General features: G+C 39.7%; 1 protein-coding gene across 3 annotated transcripts in view; it reads left to right on the top strand.

Annotated features, from left to right (window-relative positions):
• grid2 (glutamate receptor, ionotropic, delta 2) overlaps positions 1-19,742 on the top strand; it is a 469,811-nt gene that overhangs the window by 390,954 nt on the left and 59,115 nt on the right. For all 3 annotated transcript variants that reach the window (XM_056376388.1, XM_056376390.1, XM_056376391.1), the window contains exons 12-13: positions 9,270-9,408; positions 15,125-15,320. In XM_056376388.1, the coding sequence (XP_056232363.1) occupies positions 9,270-9,408; positions 15,125-15,320 (335 nt within the window). The remainder of the gene's footprint in view (positions 1-9,269; positions 9,409-15,124; positions 15,321-19,742) is intronic.

Here is a 19,742-nt window from a genome sequence, read left to right as displayed (position 1 = left end):
GGAAATCAGAGAGCGTGCTGGGAAGGGAGATACTTCCAGGCACATCTCTGAATCATAAACTTTGTGCATCTTAGCTCAAATCCACAACATTCCTGGCCTGCTGGATCCTTATAATGGTGGCACTTGATGGGTTGAAAAAATTGCTAACCACGTGGAAAATCCCTCTTCGCTTTGGCTGATAGCCAGGGGTATTAGAGGTGGCACATGCACAATGGAGAGATTGAAGAGCGGAAGGCAGGAGAAGCACTGGGGGAGGGATGCATGCACTCTGTCATCCTTCTCCTCCATTTTTCTTTTCTCTCACTTTTTCCCCTCTTCACCCTGGCCCCAACACCGTAATATGTCTTTCCCAAGTTTTTTATAATCACTGGGACACCATCGGTCGAGAGCGATTGAGGTGCTAGAGGAGAAATAGATGGTAAAAAACTAAGTAACGATTCCTGCAAGCCATCAGACGACAGAGGGGTATAATCTGAGGGAGTGGAGGTGCTTGCTCAGTGGTGAGATTTGAAGCTTTACAAGAAAGCCACATATATATAAAACTCTCCTGGATGTGCCCACTGCTCCACTGGCTTCAAAGCTGCTCTCATCTGGAGCTACCTTTAACTGCGGCATGTCAACAAGGATGGGGGAAAGAGCATAGGAGAAGTGAGAGGTTTAGAGAGGCGGGGAGAAGAAGTGAGGGAGGCAGGCAGGCAGGCAGAGAAACACCAGTGAATGCGTTTGATGCAGATGAGTTGGCTTATAGAATAATTTTGTGCTCCAAACCTGCAGGAAACAGCAGCTCTTGTACCTGACTAATTTTTCATCACTGTTTCTGACTGTCCCTGTTTATTTCACTCAAAACAAATGAACAGTAGTGTGTAGACATATGTTTATTTGGCTTTGTGTGTGTGTGTGTGTGTGTGTGAGAGTGAGAGAGTGTGCGTGCGTGCGTGCGTGCGTGCGTGCGTGCATGCGCGCGTGCACGTGTTTGGCTTTGATTTTGTTTGCCTTGTGAAGCCACTGAATTTGTTGACTCAAACAAAAAAGAAATCAATAGCAACCAAAACACAGTTTACAGCCTACAGTCTGACTTTCATTGTTGGATTATTCAGACTAACCCAACATCTTTTCACAACAATCAAGGTTCTTTGGGAGCCTTTGGTAACCTGAGCCCTACATTTTAAAGTCATGGCTAACGGTGTGGTAATGCTGCAGTTATAATGATTTTCTATTTCTATTTTAGTTTTGTTGTAACTTAAGAAATCTGCTCATCACTGCCACTCTCATATGATCAGTGCCATGCAAAAACATTTTTATCATAATCAAACATGCTGTGTTGCCTGGAGACGTTGCAGAGTGTTAATTATATTGCCCATATTTGTAGATATTGCACTGTTTTGATTTACATTTGAAAGGGAATCTTGTTTTCCAGACTTAGAGATCACAATAGAGTCTAACTATAGGTGCTAATAAGCTGCTAAGGACAGTCTCCCACTAACATATTGAGGGTTATAACTGAAAACAGTTTTCATTATTTACCATTTCTACTTTCTTTCTGCCTCTTTCACTCAAAGTAGATAAAGTAGCACAACACATGGTCATACAAAATGAGTAATCATGTTAAATGATTTAATGATGGAACATGTTGAGGCTTTGATAATGAAAATGTGTTTTCTTTAATGAGATGGTGTCTACTCTCAGAGAGAGTAGAGACTTTGAGAGGCTGTAGACATTATTTTGTTTGAAGAATTTGAGAGCTTTGAGAAAACATATTTGCAGAATTTTGTGACATGAAAAGCTTTTCTTCAGTGTTTTAGAGAAAGTATAAAGACCTGATATTTCATAAGCTGGATGATCGACAAGGTTTTTTGAGTGTGATTATTTAGATAGCAGATGTAAGTTTGAAACGTATCAAAACAGAGCTTATGTTTTCTGTTTTACAACGATTTAAGATTCAAAGAACTTTAGTTTACCATCAAGTAGGGCTCTGTTTTCTGACAGTGCAAAGACAAATGCGAGCAGTGCTGTAACATGTTGATATTTTCCTGACCTTGAAATGATGTATGTCTGTCCCTTTGGTATGTACATGATGTGCACAGTGTGCAGAGCACAAATGTGGAAAGGTTTGACAGAAAGGTGCAGCATCTAGAGAAGAATATGCTGAATAATGTAATAAATCTTGCCGTCCAACATATGCAAGTTCAATGCGACTGTAGCAGGAAATCCAGTCCAGCAGACTGCACTCAACTAAAGAATTATGAGTGATTCTTACCAGCACTGTCATCCACCACTTCTTTAGTAACCTGTATGAAACCCCCGTCCAGCTTTTGTTTGGATCAGTGTCGTACAAAATAAAAATGTGCAATATTAGGCATGGAAAAAAACATGACATGCAGAAATTCAGTACCTCAATGTATTTTTTCATTAATGCCAAACCTCCTGGAATATAATATTATTCTCATACCTGGAGAAGCCCGTGAAAACATATAACAGCTAATGTTACTGACTGCAGCGAGGACAATAATCTCTATGAATGCTTTTGTGATTCAGCCTTTGAACCAGAGCCTAAATTTAGAGAAATAATGAGTTATTTTTTTATTGTTTTTTTTTTAAATTTCAGTTCATGTCGAATTTCAACTTTTGTTTTGTGCCTAACATGTAAACACACGGTTAAGTTGCCTGATACATATAGGACCAACTAACAAGTGGCAAGCAAGGGTGGTTTTTCACATGCTGATTAGTTTTGGACCTACCACTGTCCGACCCACCAAAATGTCCTTCAGTTAGACACTTTCAGGGCTGTGAAAGAATGAAATTGTCCAAATTGTAGCTAAAAAGTTGTTACATCATTTTGTGGCAAGATTGCAGTGATTCCGACTGGGAGCTGACATCAGCTGAACATATTCCAGCTCTCCTTTCCTCGTTTAAAAAACTCTAATGATCTGCTCTAGTCTTCTTTCATCCAAGAATAACTGGAGTGTGATGCTGTAACTCTGAAGGGAAGCCTCAGAGCGGTTGGCAGTGGGAATGTAGATTTTAAAAAGTGATGGTGCCTTTGATAGAAGTGGATTTCCAGAGCGGTGGACAGACACTGTGTACCTTCCTCACTGTCTGAAGCTGTGGAAAGTAGAAAGAGAGGCTGAGTATTCACACATGTTGCTGCTGACACTGTTGTGGGATGAAATTACAGAGCCACAAGTCCTCACAAGTGGTTTCCTCGAGCACCTCTCACAACACTTCAGCACAATAAACTAGTGATTGACAGTGATTGTTTACATTGACAGCATTAGGTGAAGAGTATGGAGGCTGTTGTCTGAAGGTCATGCACAATAACAGAGCTAGTTCTTATCACCAATTTGTCCAGTCACTTCTTCCAGTTGACCCCTTTTGTCTCCTTTACACTGAAGTGTGGATGTTTTCCTGAGTGTATAAACATCTCCTCTCTAAAACCTCTCTGCGGTACATATTGATGTCATGCAGCTTTTTTACAAAAACACCTGTATATAGCACAGCACTGGTTGTATGAGGAGTCTGAGATGGTAAAGAGCAAGTTTGTTATCTTCTGATGACTTCAGGTCGCACCTTCAATTGCAGCTTTTTCGCCGTTGTAATTATAGTGGACAAATTGTCCACTAGAATAGTACCAGCCGCAAAATAATCATCTATTTTGTACTATTGCAAATGGAAGCTGAAGCTAATATTATATTATATTAAACATTATTTCTATACAATTGTCATATTCTGGCATTTTTATGAATAAAAAAGGTTTTGTACATGAAAATAGTTTGTTGCCACTGTAACGTTCTGTGCTTCCTTAACCAAGGAATGAAAGGAAACAAAATATTATGATCAAGACATAGACTGTTACTCTGATTGATAGACTGTTGATCTGAATTGATAATATAAAACTAGTTGATATAAGTAAAATGTACTGGGATTTTAGTTCCTCATTGTACAATTTAAAAAGAAAAATCATTTGATGCCAAGTCCTGTACTTGCCCCAAGCTTTCTCAACAGATCATCTACCAACAGGCACACAGGACACTGCTAACCTAAACCTGAAAAATACGCCTGACCAAGTACTCAAAGACCAGAAACTCCCTATGTTCGATTCATTTAGATAAAGTGGCTACAAATACATCAAAAAAGAGAACGATTAATAGATAAAAAAATGTCTTAGGCACCACTAAAAATGCTCCTTTTACCACTCTCTAAACAAAATTTCTTGGCCTCTTAGTCAACCCGTCAGATCTGCTGCATGTAAACAGGCAGGCTCAAGAGCCTTTTGGCCCAGTCGTCTTCCTCTCAGTTTGTCTCAAGACGGAGAGATGAGAGTCATGTCTGGTCCTCTTATATACTTAATGTTCTTGCTAGCTGTAATTTTGTTGAAACAAGTTAATTCTGGTGAAACCTTTATGTACACTACAGGATTCCATTAAAGCTAAAGCTACACTAATCAAACTTCTTTCTTTTGTTGAGTCCAGTAGTCATTTGTTCAGCGTATACCTGATTGTATCCCTCTTTCCCTCTGACTCAGTGCATGCAATGACAATGAAACAGTGACACACGCATCAGTGTTTGTGTCTTTGTTTAGCTACAAGAGCCAAAAGGCAGGAAGATCGGAGATGAGAATGAAAAATCAGAGGAAGTGTCAGAGTGAATCTTTTAATAAAAACAGGGAAATCTCGGAAGGGAAGGAAGGACTAATTACTAGCGAGTCTGCTAAGCAGTTTGTGTGGTGAGGTAGTGGTGATGAGCAGCTCTCAGATTTTATGTAACTATTGATTTTTAAAGACACCATTAGTAGAAAAGGACAATAAAATGCTCAGCGATGCCCCTTCCAGGATGGCTACAAAAATAAACATCATCTACTGACTACTATTTAAAGAGACCAGTGCTCATCACAATCAAAAGAAATAAATAGGTTTGGAAATACTAGAACCCCCCCGACAAAAAAAACAAAAAAACTAAAATCACTATATCTAGTCAGGTATCAATCTGTTCAGACAATCACAAAATTAGATCATGAAATTGGAAGAGAATGAGAAAAGCTGCAGAAATCACGAGTCACAAATCAAAAAATGGGAAAGCGAGCCTTTCGGCCAGCTCATACAATTGGTCAGTCAACCACAGAGCCAAGGGAGCAGGCAGCCAGCCAGTCAGGCTGCCAGCTGTCTAATTAACCAGTCAGTTATGTAGACATCCAGCAATCCAGTGGCTCAGTCTATCAAAAAAGGCCGACAGGAAGTAAACCTGCAATTAGGGTCTGGAATGAATGAAGACCAATGGTGACCTACAAGTTAGGGAAAAGCCATTAAAATTATTATATGTAACAAATTCCAAAATCTTAGCTTCAAAGTAGTCCGTTAAATAATCGGGCTCAAATATGCCAAATCCATAGTATGGTCCTTTTTAACTTCAGTTGTAGATTTTTGAATGAGTAGGAAGAAATAGAGGAATGCTGTTTGCCCGTAGCTACAGGATAACACAGCAGAGAATGAGAGGCGCTGCAGAGGAGATGTGGTGGTAAGAATGCAGAGATATATTGAGGGGACACAATAAGCTACCTTTGAATCGGCCAACCTGGCAACCACAAAAGGTGCTTCATGCTAGCTATTCCTCCTCTGGAATCCATAAACATACACACATGCAAACAGAGAGGCATACACTCTGTTAGCTTTGACAATAGTTTTTAGGATTACAGCCGTAGGTAAACTTTAAAGGTGCCTTTAAGAAGGTCTCGGAGAAAAGCACCTTTGTTCTGAAACCAACAGAGAAGAGTCAGAGTATAGCTTTCCTTAGTTGTCCTGGTTTGCTTCACTGAAGGAACTCCCACAGAAGAGCAGTCAAATTAATATGTGGTCATCACTCCTTAACAGCCAATCAGATTTCGGTGCCTATTCAAGGAAGGCAGTGTTACTCAGGGTCAGTTGAAACCTCATGGTGAGTTCAGACTTTAGAGGGCTGCTTTCTCATAGACCTCTAATACACAGCATGCATATTGTTCAACATTTTTTTTCTTTGCTGTTATTCATCCTCATGGTGCTGCTGACAGTACTGGAAAAGGACAGTTTTTGAAAACATGCAAAATGTGTTTATCCATGTTTGCACATATGCATGCACATGACATATGACTCAACCGCTCACTGACTTGAAGGGTTCGCTGACTGCCTGTTTTCTTTCTCAGTTGTGACATCCATCTGGTTGTATTCTCCTGTAGGAAAGATGGTTTTTTCACAGTGCACAGTATGAACGATGCTTCCAATGAGACCTTATACTGTAGTAGAGATGAATTGATAGGGCAATACATTGTTTGCAAGTACCCAGCTTATATGATGGTAATGGCTTTAAAAGTTCAGTAACGTGTGCATTCATATTTCACGTCCGTTATTTCTCAAAAAAAAGATTAATAAATAAACAGTAAAGAGTCTTTTTCATTCTCTGCCTATTCCTGTTGTTGGATAATCTTAAAACAGACGTTAGAGCAAGTGAGACGCTGATGAATCATGCCCTCTTAGTGTCAACACAATGTTACACAGTGTCATACAACATAAGTAAAAGTAATGATCATGTTCTGTCTCTAAACAGCACTGTAAACTCCAAAGTAGCAGTGCTTTTTTGTGATGTTGGCCATGTTGAAGAAAATTCACTCAAGTCCTCAGGTTCTGTCAATACCCTGTAACAATACAACAATGTGTTGGCGTGAAGTAAAATGTATGTTTGAATACTTAAGTATTTTAAAAGTAAGTACACTGTAATTTCACTGAAGGAACATTTGAACAGCCGACAGTAGAAATAGAATGTATTGCACCATAAAACCAGGTGTGCTTTATGTTCAGTAACATGAGCAGCTGCATAGAGTGAAACAAACGCCGACAAACAACAGTTTAAGATCTGGAATCTAAGTCCATAGTAGAAGCTTTAAATATAGAAATAAATATATAAAAAATATTAAATCAAAATCCAATCTCTCTCTCACACACAGACACATATACACACACACACACACACACACACACACACACACACACACACACACACGTATTAAGAGCAGAAAACAAAATGACCTTTTCAAAAAGTCAGTTGCAGTTGATCTTGATTTGATTCAGACATTGTCCTGGGACAGAGAGAGAACTATAAAAACTAACCAAAGCATACCCACCTTCAAATTTTGGTACATTCAAATGTTGGAACTGAGCATTTTCCCAGCTGTATTAAAAATTTTATAAAAGTCACTTGTGCAGCCAGAAATCAACATGAAAATTGTTCTGAAACTCAACAATAGGTTTTTTTCTGGTAGCTTAATCGGTCCTCCATGGATATTGCCGGTATGAAACCCAAAAGCCCAAAATACCTTCTGCGGGTGGAATGATTCACAAAGGTCATGTTTTAGAAGCTATTGAAGTCCAAGATACTGCAGTCACGGTTTGGCATATATTTGGACATTTTGTTGGCAGCCCACATCATGAGGAAAGAAGCATCTCTGCCTGCTGGTTGCATTTATCCTTGGAAAAGATTCAGTTCATTTTCCCAATGCAAATCCTTAATTGTATCTCATGAATAGTTAACAGCATTAACTTAAATTTAAACAAAACTTAAACAAAATAAAGGTACTCTGCATTATTTTCTATATTTATTTACAGAGCCATCTAAAAGACCGAAGTGCAAGTTTTTGAAATCTGGGGAAAAAGCTTAAGTCAGATGAGAAAGCAGGTAGAAAGAAATACACACAAAAGACAGCACCAGTCTTTATTGTGTGTATGTTGTGTGTTTTCTTTTAAATCTGTCTTTGAATGTTTTCTCCATTCTTTTAAAACACGTCAATCCCACTTAGAATACCTGATGAAAATATATGGCAGGTGAAATTAAAAAACTGATTTCATTACCACTGTACATGCAGAGAAAATACTCACTTAACTACAGAAGACCAGCTAATATCAACAACATATAACAGAAGTCAAGATGTCGTATTGTTCTACATGAAAGCCTACAGTATCAAAGCAAAGACCAGCGGGGGAATAAGACACAGGCAAACGTGACACAGGGATTATTTAAACTAAATATACAGTAGGAGCTGCACATTATTCTTTCTCCGGGCTTGTGATAAAACCTGATGTGAACAGCAAATGTATGTATTGCCTGAGAAAGATACAGTAAAACCAAAGAGAGAGAGGGAAAGAGATAACCAGTTTGAATTAAATCAAATGCTATCAGCAGTGCAGAATAAAGGCCTGAGAGGAAGATGGCAAAAGCAAGAATGCAGTGGAGAAAGAGAAGGGGAGCGAGAGAAAGGGAACATGGGATTATGTGGGTGTCACATATATTATTGAGTCTTGGCTGGAGGAGGTGGGGGCGGGGAGAGTGCCTGTTGGTCTGAGCTGACGTAGCTGTGATCCCCTACTACAACGATGAATGGGGCTAATTTCTGTCAGGCAACAATAACGGCAGCGAGTAAGAGCTCATAGGCTGCAAATCACTCATTACTGCATGTGTTTCTGTGTGTATTATGTAAGCGTACCCAAATGTGTCTAAATGCAATACTATCAGTAAGTGTGCGTTTGAATAGAGGGTCTAGCACACACTCTACCGGGGAAGTATGGGAAGGCTAAAGATAAATGTTATTTTTCTTGTGAGGGCCAAAGGTAGCGTGACAGCCATTTTTGAAGTTCACAGAAGTAGAGGCAGTTAGATTTTTTTTACTGTAGCACAACAAGATTTCAGGGGACGAGGCAACAAAAGCTGTTTATAACACAAGACAGGGATAAAGAGGTTCTATATTTGCAAACGGACAAGCCACTTTTCATTGTAGTGTGCTACAGGCAGCATTAAATCCTAATGGGAAGGCCTGACAACATTTGTGCATTCTGTTGATTAAAGATGTTTATCAGTTTAATTTGCAATAGCAGGTTACAAAACGGTTATGCCAGCTGGTGTTTTGAGAGTGACTGTGCATTAAGACGTATCCGAGGGTTGAAGACAGTCTGCGCAGGCCACCTTTACTTCAATATATAAATATTATCATATTTCAAAGGTGTGTTCTTTTGAAGAGCATATATCCAATTCTCAATTCTCTGCAGTTTCTCCCCCTTTATGTTGCCATGTGATGATCAGATCTGTGCCAAAGCATCAGATCAGATCTGTTAATCCAAACATAATCCTTCAGGATGTGCTCTGCTGTTCCAACAGCTTTTTCTCCTGCAGCAAAGAGTTGATTGTATGAGCTGATGTCTTTTTTCTGTTACTGTGCATTTGTTTAACATCTTTCTTTCTTTCTTTCTTTACAGGTGGAGAGGTGCCCTATACCACTCTAGCTACGAGGATGATGATGGGTGTTTGGTGGATGTTTGCTCTAATCGTCATCTCCTCATATACCGCCAATCTAGCAGCCTTCCTCACCATCACACGTATAGAGAACTCTATACAGTAAGTATCTAACCCACCCTACACATCACCAATATTGATCGTATTTTGTTTTACTTTAAAGCTGAACATTACATCAACACAGATACACAAGCTCCATGATGTGAAGAAAGGTAACCGCAGGCCACAGAAGTATCCAGATTGTACACACACACACACACACACAAACACAGATCATACTCAACACAGAGTTGAGAACAATTGTGTGTACATGACAAATTGTCATTACTTGTCTATTGCTCAGTGTGGAAATCCATTCTACTAGGCAGGCAACACACACCCACAAACACACAATTACTACCCTATCCTTCCACTTTATCAATCCTTTCACACCTCCTCCTCCTTCACCCCATCATAGGATGGTAATTTCCTGCATGCCTCAAGTTTGTATCTATCTTCGTATGTGTGTGTGTGTGTGCATGCCTGTGTGTGTATGTGTGTGTAGATACTAAAGATAAAGACATAGAGAGAGAATGAGGCAAAAGCAAAAGTGAGAAGAGAGTGTTTTTGCATGTTTCTCACAGGTTGGTTGCAGAGAACGTATCAAGGCAACTGGCAGCCTTCTACTCTCATTGCTGTGCTATCACACACACACACACACACACACACACACACACACACACATTATTTCCCTAAGCTCTGTGCCCTCTGTTTATCTATCCTTGTGATAATATGTTTGCCAGCTTCTCTCCTGGTGGCACTAGGAAACGCTCATCTCTCATTGGACTAATCAGCATGCCAAAGCATCCACTATGCCCGGCAGTGCCACAGTCAATTGTGCTTAGCTTTGGAATAAACAACATTTATTTCTCTGAATCTAATCACTATCTGTCTCTTAATTTGTTTCTGTCAGTTTGTCTCTCTGTAGTGGTCTTCCTCTCTCTGTTTAATGTCTTTGGCAGACCCCTTTCGTTTTTTTCTTTGGTGTACCTTTGACTCCTTTCTCTTTTCTTCACAGTTTATTTTTCCTTTATTGAAGTCCCTCTGTCCATTCCCTTGGAAAATTAAGAAAGAATCACTTTTCTTATTTTCTTTTGTCTTAACCGTCTTGTTTTTTTTGTTTTGTTTTTCCGCCTGTCTTGTTTTGCCTCTCAGTTTGCCGCCTCATTCAGCATCCATTGAGCTAATTAAGGATTTCCATAAATTTTAATGCATTATTTTTAATGTGTTGACTCTTTTGGGGTCATTAATGGCATAATTACCACCTAAACAGCAGCAGCAACATGGCCTTGGGCCTCCAAAGATGGGTGATGGGATGAGTGGTGAGAGGGAACACATCCAAAATAAACTGAGAGCAACGGAAAAGCATAACAAAACCTTGAATGGAAAGATGAAGCGAGTAGCTGAGTGAAAAAAAGGAGACTGTGATGATGCGATTAATGTGCACTTTTATCTGTTAATGCATGTTTAACATATTAGCCAGATAGGATGAGAGTGAATGCATTTGCATGTGACTGATTGAGAGGGTGAATTAGTTTGGTATGGAAAAGAGCGAGCAAGCAAGCAAATGCACGGGCAGAAAAGGAAGAGAAGGCCAGGGAAGTCTCAGTGAGCCGTCAGGACAGACATGGTTTTTAAGTATTAATGCCCTTGTTTCATCCTGGAAATGAAATAACAAGTGAGCGTTCAGAAGCCTCTCTGGACTATTTCACGCTTGGATGTTTTCCCTCAATTTCAGCGTGAATCCTTCAGGAAAACAGTGAGGAAGTGAAGAGAGCAGCAAAGAGCGAGAGCGACATACAAAGCCGGAGACAAAACGGTATAAACATTATAAAGTGGAGGTGTAGAGAAGAAGCACTTGGAAGAAAAGATGAAAATGATTAAGAAGGAAAGGGGAGGGGAGTGACAGAGGTTAGGAGACAAAGGACGGCAGGAAAGGTATAGAAAAGAGAGTGGAGGAGCAAGGAAATGCGGAGAGAGGGGAAGGGTTTTAGCGATGAGTCAGAATGAGAAATGGATTTTGGAGGGGTAAAAAAGGGAGAAAAGAGGCAGCACCTGTTGAGAGAGGGAAGAGAGGGAAGGGACAAATTGGACAGGATGGGAAGATTGAAAGTCAGGCGGAGTGGTTTAGCATAAAAAGCTTACTTTCCTGTCCCAATCTCACACGGCAGATTTCATATTTAATGGTTGCTAAAGATTGCCAATAAGGTCAATCAGGTGTGTTTTTTTTATTTTTTTCATGCTTGTGTGTGCGCGTGAGTGTGTGTGTGTTGAGGCTCATGTTTGCAGGCGACTGCTCTGCATGTATGCATGCATTTTTTTGCTTCCCAGTGGTCAGCTTTAGACGGCAAAGTGGCAGCAGCTCATTTGCTTATTTAAAAGCCTCATGAGTCTTTTTTAAAGGCTCATGAAGTCAAGAGTGACTGTCACACTATCACTTTATCACCCTCTGTTGAGAAAGGTTGTAATAGCCCTGTCCCTTGTACAGTTTATAGTAGCCATTAAAAGAAAAGGATTAAATCACAGAATCACATTCAATCACAGAAAAAGTAACAACATAAAATGATATTGCTTTATGGCAACCAACAATTACATATGGAATAATAATGAAGTGAAATCTGATTTGACTGTACTGTGGCTTGGATTGTAACTCATTTGCACATTGCTTTGGACTAAAGCATCTCCCAGATGAGTAAATGTAAAGCCTTGCTTACGGCACCAGTACTTGAGTTAGATTAATACATACAAATAAAACCTAATATACTGTTGAATTACTTCACAGGTCACAAACAATCAAATGATAATAATAATGATAAAAAATAATTGTAATTAGCAGTTTGAAAACTTGGTAAGCTTACTATAAAAACGTGTTTAGCTGCTACATCAGTTGGCTTCAGCCCACATACATTGCTTGTAGTTTCAGGTCGCACAGCTGTCTGCATTGCTGCAACAGTCATTTTGTTCGTACTTTAACGAACCGATTTAGGCTCTACAGCCTTTACCCAAATTAATTTCCATACAGAATCAAAGAGCCAAGATCAGCTTTGTCCTTTGGCTTCTGGGAAAGAAATACCCAGTTTGCTGTTTGACTCTGCAAAAAAGAAACTATTTTAACACCTGAGGTGGCAAAGAAACCCAAGATGTTGCAGCAAAATAATAAATAAATGAATAAACAGCTGAAATGACAACCACCAACTTTTGATTGTGTTCCCATTAAAGGTTAGACAGTTTTTAGTTTTGCTAAATTTGCTTCCCTACAAACATGTTATTACCATGTTATTATCTTTCAAGGAGGAAGACCAAATAATCCGAAGCAAATATATTACTCACACATATACTCTGAATAAAATGCAATTACAATGATCTCTCTCTAGCCTTTCTCTCTCAATGTCTCCCTCTCGCAGTCACACACACATACACTGACTATTTGTCACAAGATACATTTGGCTGCTGTTCACTCCATTTACTTGCTCATTGAGCTGCTTAGGGGAAATATAATTGGTTGCAAAATGAGTTAGCATATACACAGGAGAGAAAGACAAGTGTGTGCACACACACACACACACACACATGCGCACGGACAATAAATTTACACAAAAAAGTCACAAAAACACAATTAAACACATAACTCATAAATGCATATCTCCATGAGACAATGCACACACGATAATATATCGTGAGACAACAAATGTCAGTGTTTTTATTCAAACCGGGCATTTAATATTGTTTGATTAAAATTACGTATTATAGACTTTTATGTTTTTCCCCACTCCATCTTCAACTCCATCCAAGTTTTCCTTCTTTAAATGAGATGCTGTCTGGGCATTTGACTTTCACTTCTCTTACCTCTCTTCTTCTTCAGTTATCTCATTATCTTGTTTAATTGTTAACCAAAATTTTTTGACATAAATATGTTTCTATAATCACTGAAACTACTGTAAAGCCTTGTAAAGTCTGGATGTTTTGTCTCAGTAAAATCTAAAGTTGAAATATTTCTCCCTCCCTCCCTCTCTCTCTCTCTCTCTCTCTCTCTATCCCTATCCTACACATGCACACACCATTGAATAACGAGCTTAGAATTACTACCCAGTGAAACCAATTCACAAAGGGGGAATCCTGGTCAAAGAGTGTGCTGACAGGCGAGCATATTCACAGGGGAGTGGTGGGGAGGGGAGATTATTAAGGCCAAAGATTAATTGACGGCAATAAAAGATTCATGTTCACAGCAAAGTTCATTAAAATCTTTTTTTTTTTTCCACAGAGCAGGGCAGAGAGGGCATGAGAGAGAGGAACCAAAAGAGCAATGACCTTCCATAAAAAGTGTCAATGTGTTATTTTGTATGTGTGTGCGTGCATGTGTTTTTGTCTGAGCGAGCAGCCTTGTAACAGTTCAAACAGTACCCACTTACATTTATGCCCATTGTTGAATCTGTTTGTGGGTGTAATACAGCTGAATTAATGAAGTAAGATACTGTACACTTGTTGTTCTTCATTAAGCAGGACACGTTGAGTGTTTATGTGTGCATGTTTTGTTTCACAAATGTGTGTCTCTCAAATCCATGGGTGGTATGTAGCAGCCATTTAACAAACAAACAGTAATTAGTTCCTGTAATGGTTCTCCATTACATTTCTCAGCGGCCAAACTCTTTGAGAGGCAACCCTAGCACTGTTGTGTTATAATTAACAATAGCTTGTGTATTTCCCCAGAGGTGGCAATTTATGGGTGAGGGGTAGAGCAAGAAGAAAGGAAGAGAGAGAAAGAAATGAGAAAAAAAAAACAGTCAGACAGACTGACTTGTGCTTTTTGTCATTTCCACTTCTTTGATAGTGTCCCCCTTTTTCTTAGTATGATAGTAGATATCAGCTGTCTGCAGTTAGCCAAACACTGTGAACTGAGTAAGTGCTGCTGTCTAAACTGCTTTCCACCATCATTCCTCTCTCATTAGTTTGTCATAGCCATTCCCATTTCTTTCTATTTTTATTCCATGTCAATTACATGTTGATGCCAGCTCTGTTGGCCCATGGAGAGTTTAGATCCATCTATCAATAACAAAGGCTTCACCAACACCACATCCTCTCCTGCAAACATGAGAGTGCCGAGCCAGAAGCACCAGAGTTCTAGGGATTTAATCAGGTCATTGGATGTGCAAATGCTTTCAGTGTTTTAATTTTTCACCCTGTGTCAAACTAGTTTTTTTGTGTTTTGTCTGTTTTTGTGGACATCATTACATACAGTAGATCTCTGTTATGCTAATTTTGTCCTAAATGTACACTGAATAATGTTCGGTGAGGAATACAGTTGAGCTGCCAGGGGTTGTGAGTGAGCAGAAGGCTGAATACCCTGTGTTGCTGAAGTGTCCTTAAGTTTACCTGAACTCTAACCTCCCTGAATAATCACATCATTACCCCATAACTGCCGCTGTCATAGAAGCTAAATTCCCTCTTCCATCGATGTGAATACTACCTCTTTTTACCACTCGAAAAAGAAAGCGAGGTAATGTGCAAGCGCGGGGTCTGGTTATATTTTACAATCACAGTGTATCACTAGTTCATTACTGTGGACTGCCATTGTACAGAAGGAACAACTCCTCATTCGTTTACATTGTTGGGGAGGCTGTTGACCCCAAAGCCATGTTAGAGAGTGTCATCACTGCAGTAGATGAGAATTTAGTGCAAGCTGGTGTTATTGTTATTGTGGGTACTTGTTGCACAGGTATAATGAATGGATGGCTAGAAACCATGTGTATACTAACTCTTCTCACCATTTGTCTCTCTCTAGGTCTCTACAGGACTTATCCAAGCAGACAGAGTTGCCTTATGGTACAGTGTTGGACTCTGCAGTATATGATCAGGTGCGCTCCAAAGCTATGAACCCCTTTGAGAGAGATCCCATGTACTCCCAGATGTGGCGGATGATTAACCGCACTGGAGGAGGGGATAATAATGTTGAAGAGTCAAAAGAAGGCATTCGCAAGGTAAGTCATTTTCACTTTCAAAAAAAGGACCACTGACACATGTAAAATCACTGGTTAGTAAAACAAATGTTGGAGTCGGGTGACTCCCGTGGCAGGCTTTGAATACAGGGGACCAGGTGCAACCATCAAAGCAGTTATTCATTACTCAGTGAAAAGCATTCATATTCAGGCCAACGTTTGCCAACATTTGACCTTGTCATTTTTGAGAACACACAGTTTGGTTGAATTGTGAAATCAACCGTAAGTACAAAATGGCATCCGTCTCTGAGGCTGTCACATGCATATATTTTCAGTCATCACAGGTTCAACAAGTTTTGAATCTAATTATCTGCAGTTAACCAATCATATTAAATGCATGAGATAAGGGGATCAAATTTGAATTCTTACATGTCAGCATTGGCTGTTTTTTCATATTAAATGTGTGGTAGTGTAAGGCAGTTCCACCATGATAAGCAAGGCAGCAGTACTTTACATTAAAGCTAAAAATAGACTTAGAATAGAATGATACCCAGGTGGAAGCGATATCTCCCCTTACAACTCAGAACAGTGCTCTGTCCCATAAAGGATTTGGTAATCACTGCTGTCTTGTGGCTGCAGTAGGTTATTGTCTCTGGAACCTCAGATGACTACCAGCCGTTGTATCTACCATTTTGTGGGCATGGCCATGTCACGTTGACAAAGGCGGGGCTTGTCAAGCAGAGGGGGGAGCAGCATGTTTGGGATGTTTGTGCATGCTCATGTGAATAATCCTGGGATGTTTGACAGTGACTAGCTATAGCTAGCTACAGACAAGTGTGCTTGCCAAGCTACCCTTGACTCAGCTTCCACTGATCTGAGATCAGTTATGATATTGCACACATTATTATACACATACACAGATGCGTGTGAAAACTATACTTGCTTACAAGGGAACCTTTAGAAAATTACTTAAACAGTCTTTTCTTTCCAGGTAGTAGCAAGTAAACAAGCAAATTACTCTGTGCTTTTCTGAGCAAGATCTGCAGTAAGTTTGAGAAATTTGGGAAGGCATATTGTTACACAAGTAGCATAGCTCCCAGCTCGGTGCATAAGGATGTGTGCGTAGCGAGTGGGTGTTAGAGAGAGAGAGAGAGAGAGACATTGATATGTGATGGTGAGGCTGGTTACTGGAGCATTAACAGTTTGATGTTTGCACTATAGCTGTAAACGTAGCAGTGCAGTGTACGTGCAGGTCAGGTTATCTGTCAGTAAACAAATGCTGTAGCTCCTCATGATCCAAGCCATGTTTTGTCAACTTCTGCCCTGGAGCAGAACGTACGTACGTACCGACTATGGTCCAGATGAAGAGCCAGGAAAGGTTAACAATATAGAGACAAGAAAATACAGGATTCTGCATTGTCACTGAAGAGTGTGAAGACTACCATAGTGATTTTTAGTTGTTTATGTTTACTGTCAGTTCAAAGGAATAATCCTAATACTTCCTAAGTCAGAGAGGAGAAAGGTGAAGATGTACAGCACGCAGCAAAATGCAGAAGAGAGATTTTCAACACTAGAAAGACAGGAAGCACGAAAACATGATAGGACAGGCCCTGAATGTAAGAGAGAAGAGAGATAAGGTATCTTGTAGTATGTGTGTCGGGGGTGGGTGATAAAAGTCATTGCACACCAGTGGAATAACTTGACACTAATCCTGAAAACCAAATGAGTCTTGTGGTTTGATCACTGCAAGATTTGTACTGCATGCAAAGAGCAATTTCACTTGAGAGCATTCCTGCCCAGCATTATGCTAAATGTCCAAACCAATCATAAAACAAGTCATGTGACAAAGCTTGTTGTCACTGAATTACATGGGCAGCTGGTAAATGACGTCACATTGCTTTGCAGATAGGGATAACATAACTATATATGTGATGTGATGATACCAGTAAGGGTGAGAACCAAAACATCTCCTCCAACAGAAGCACCCAACACATATATTTGTTCAGCTCTTAGTGTATTTATGTGCTTAAAGGTTTTGTAAATGAGATTTTAAACAATGCTATAGCAGCAAACAGGTATTTTCTGTGTAACGATATTTTTACGGTGTCCTGAGCAGAGAACAAAGTCACACCCCCTCTGTGTGTTGTAATGACAGTTCTTTGTTATGGAATCCAGTCTAGAAGCACTAGAAATTAAAAATCACTAAAATGAATCAAACTAAAAATCACTCTACAAGTTTTCTGATGTTATGTCAGTACCGAGCTTCAACCTCCGGGCCTGACAGATGAAGCAAACACAGAAGTGCCACAAACTGCAGTTCTTCGAATGGCCACTTGAGGCTGGCGCCAAAAGTGAGTCAATCCTCATTGACTGCCATGTTAAAATGTTCAACTTTATAGCAGAAATAAACATGTTTACAGCCTGGTACAAAAAAAGCCCACTCTGAGCTTCACAACCGCTCTTGAGAAAACTATGGGTGACATCACAGAGGCTACATCCATCTTTATTTACAGTCTATGGTCAGTACCATTAAGAAATTTGCATTTGTTTGTAAACCTTTACCCCCTAATTCATACTGTATTTCATACAAACACTGAATTAAAGATTTAGGTGGTATAAAGTACATCCTCATTGTACACAGCACAGCCTCATTCCTGTTTTGACATACAGCTCATGCTACAGGGTCGTCTGTGTTGATAGAAGATAAATCTATCTAAACGATGCTAATGATACACACATAACATGCGCATGGTTAAATGCTTAATTCCCTCGGTGATTACCCAGCATCATAAATACCTGACTGCTGCATCTCATTTGCACGCATCCCACTTTCTGTTTGCATCGCCCTTCTTGCTTCCAGTGAGGGCCTCACTTTATCCCTCCTCCCTTTAGAATATATTAGACTTGAACTGTAGCCAGCATTGGAAGCATTGGAAGTGTTGGGAGGAGTGATTAAACTGGCGGGTGGTGTTTTTAAAATGATGAGATAAATGCAGTGCATAACAGCATATAAGCACACAACTATTAACACTCACTCACACACATTGCTTGTTGGCATAGGTGTTTATTGGGCATGTGTACCTATTTAATAGTGTGTAGAGAATCATGAATAAGTCAGCTTTTTATTGCTAAGCAGGGCTATATATTTATCCTCTTTAACTTTAGACCAGCGGCGTGACAAAACACATAAAGCCCCTGATCTGACTGAACTGGCATTCATATGTCTTTCTTTTTTTAATAGTATGTAAAAGTATTACAAAGTCTCAATATTGTGAAATGTAATTTTGTTTCCTGTATGAAAATGCAAGCAGTTAGCTTTAAAGTAGACTCTTTTTGATCTCTAATTCATATATATTGCTGTAAGATGCACCAAAGACAAAATAACCCTTGAGAGTTCTACAATAGTTTTAAAATGCTTCTAAAATCTTGACATTTCTGCTGCAAGACTGCTCAATTTTGAGGAATAAAAAGGTTGGGTACTGTGTGAGCATGGAACAAGGTCATTAACATAGACTAGCATGGTACAGAGGGGTAATGTCCTGCCATTGCTGGATAGAATGTGTCATCACACTTGTGTGGATATTTTGTGCACAGAGAGCATGAAAATAACGACTAATGTCTGCGGAGTTCACCAGTAAGACCAACCAGACCGAAGTCGAACTTTATGCTGTTTTGGACTGATTGGCTACAGGGGTTGTGGGAAAATTCAGTTACACTCTGTGTGCTACATCCAGCTACCAAAGAGCAGCTAAAAAGTAATACTCAGGGAATCACCTGAGCCTCCTTTGTGATGTGAGTTTGCATGTTCACAGCGAGAACACGGCCAGAGACACTGACAGGCATCATGCTATTGTTGCAACTTCCAGTGCAGGATAGGTCCCATGTTTTATCTTCCTAATGTACACAAGTAAGCCTACCTTAATAGTATTTAGTAAAAGTGATGCAATTTGTAATACCTTCATTTTTAATATCCTTGTGTGTCAGGAAGAGTAAAGGAAATAGTGATACTAACAAAGAGTATGAGTAAGAGAAGAGGAGTCGTCCTGTGGCTACGGTGTGCTAAATGTGTTGTAGCTACTGATACACATGTCCAGGAGCAATGCTTAAGTGTTAAGGGTGGATGGTTCCTTAGTAGCAGCTGACTGAATGCTCTATGATGAGTAAGTCGTACGACAAAGGCTGTTTTTCAGTAGCAGCAGAGTGTGAGCAGGCAGGACTGACAAGAGATGGTACCGGACAAAGTGCTGCTGTTTTTCATGGATAAATTCTACATGACAGAGGTGAAACACTGCACAGCAGCAACATGAGAGACTGCATGAAGGAGAAAGACATTCCCCTCTGACTATCTGTCTCTCTTGATTTGATGAGTTTTTTTCCTTTTTCTTTCATTCTTCCCTCCACCCTCTCTTTATTTTAATCTGCCTTTATTCTTTTTTCTTCGTTTGTTTGTTTCTCCACTTCACC

This window comes from Seriola aureovittata, chromosome 5, assembly GCF_021018895.1.
Source record: "Seriola aureovittata isolate HTS-2021-v1 ecotype China chromosome 5, ASM2101889v1, whole genome shotgun sequence".
NCBI lineage: Eukaryota > Metazoa > Chordata > Actinopteri > Carangiformes > Carangidae > Seriola > Seriola aureovittata.
This window is presented reverse-complemented; position numbering and strand designations above follow the sequence as displayed.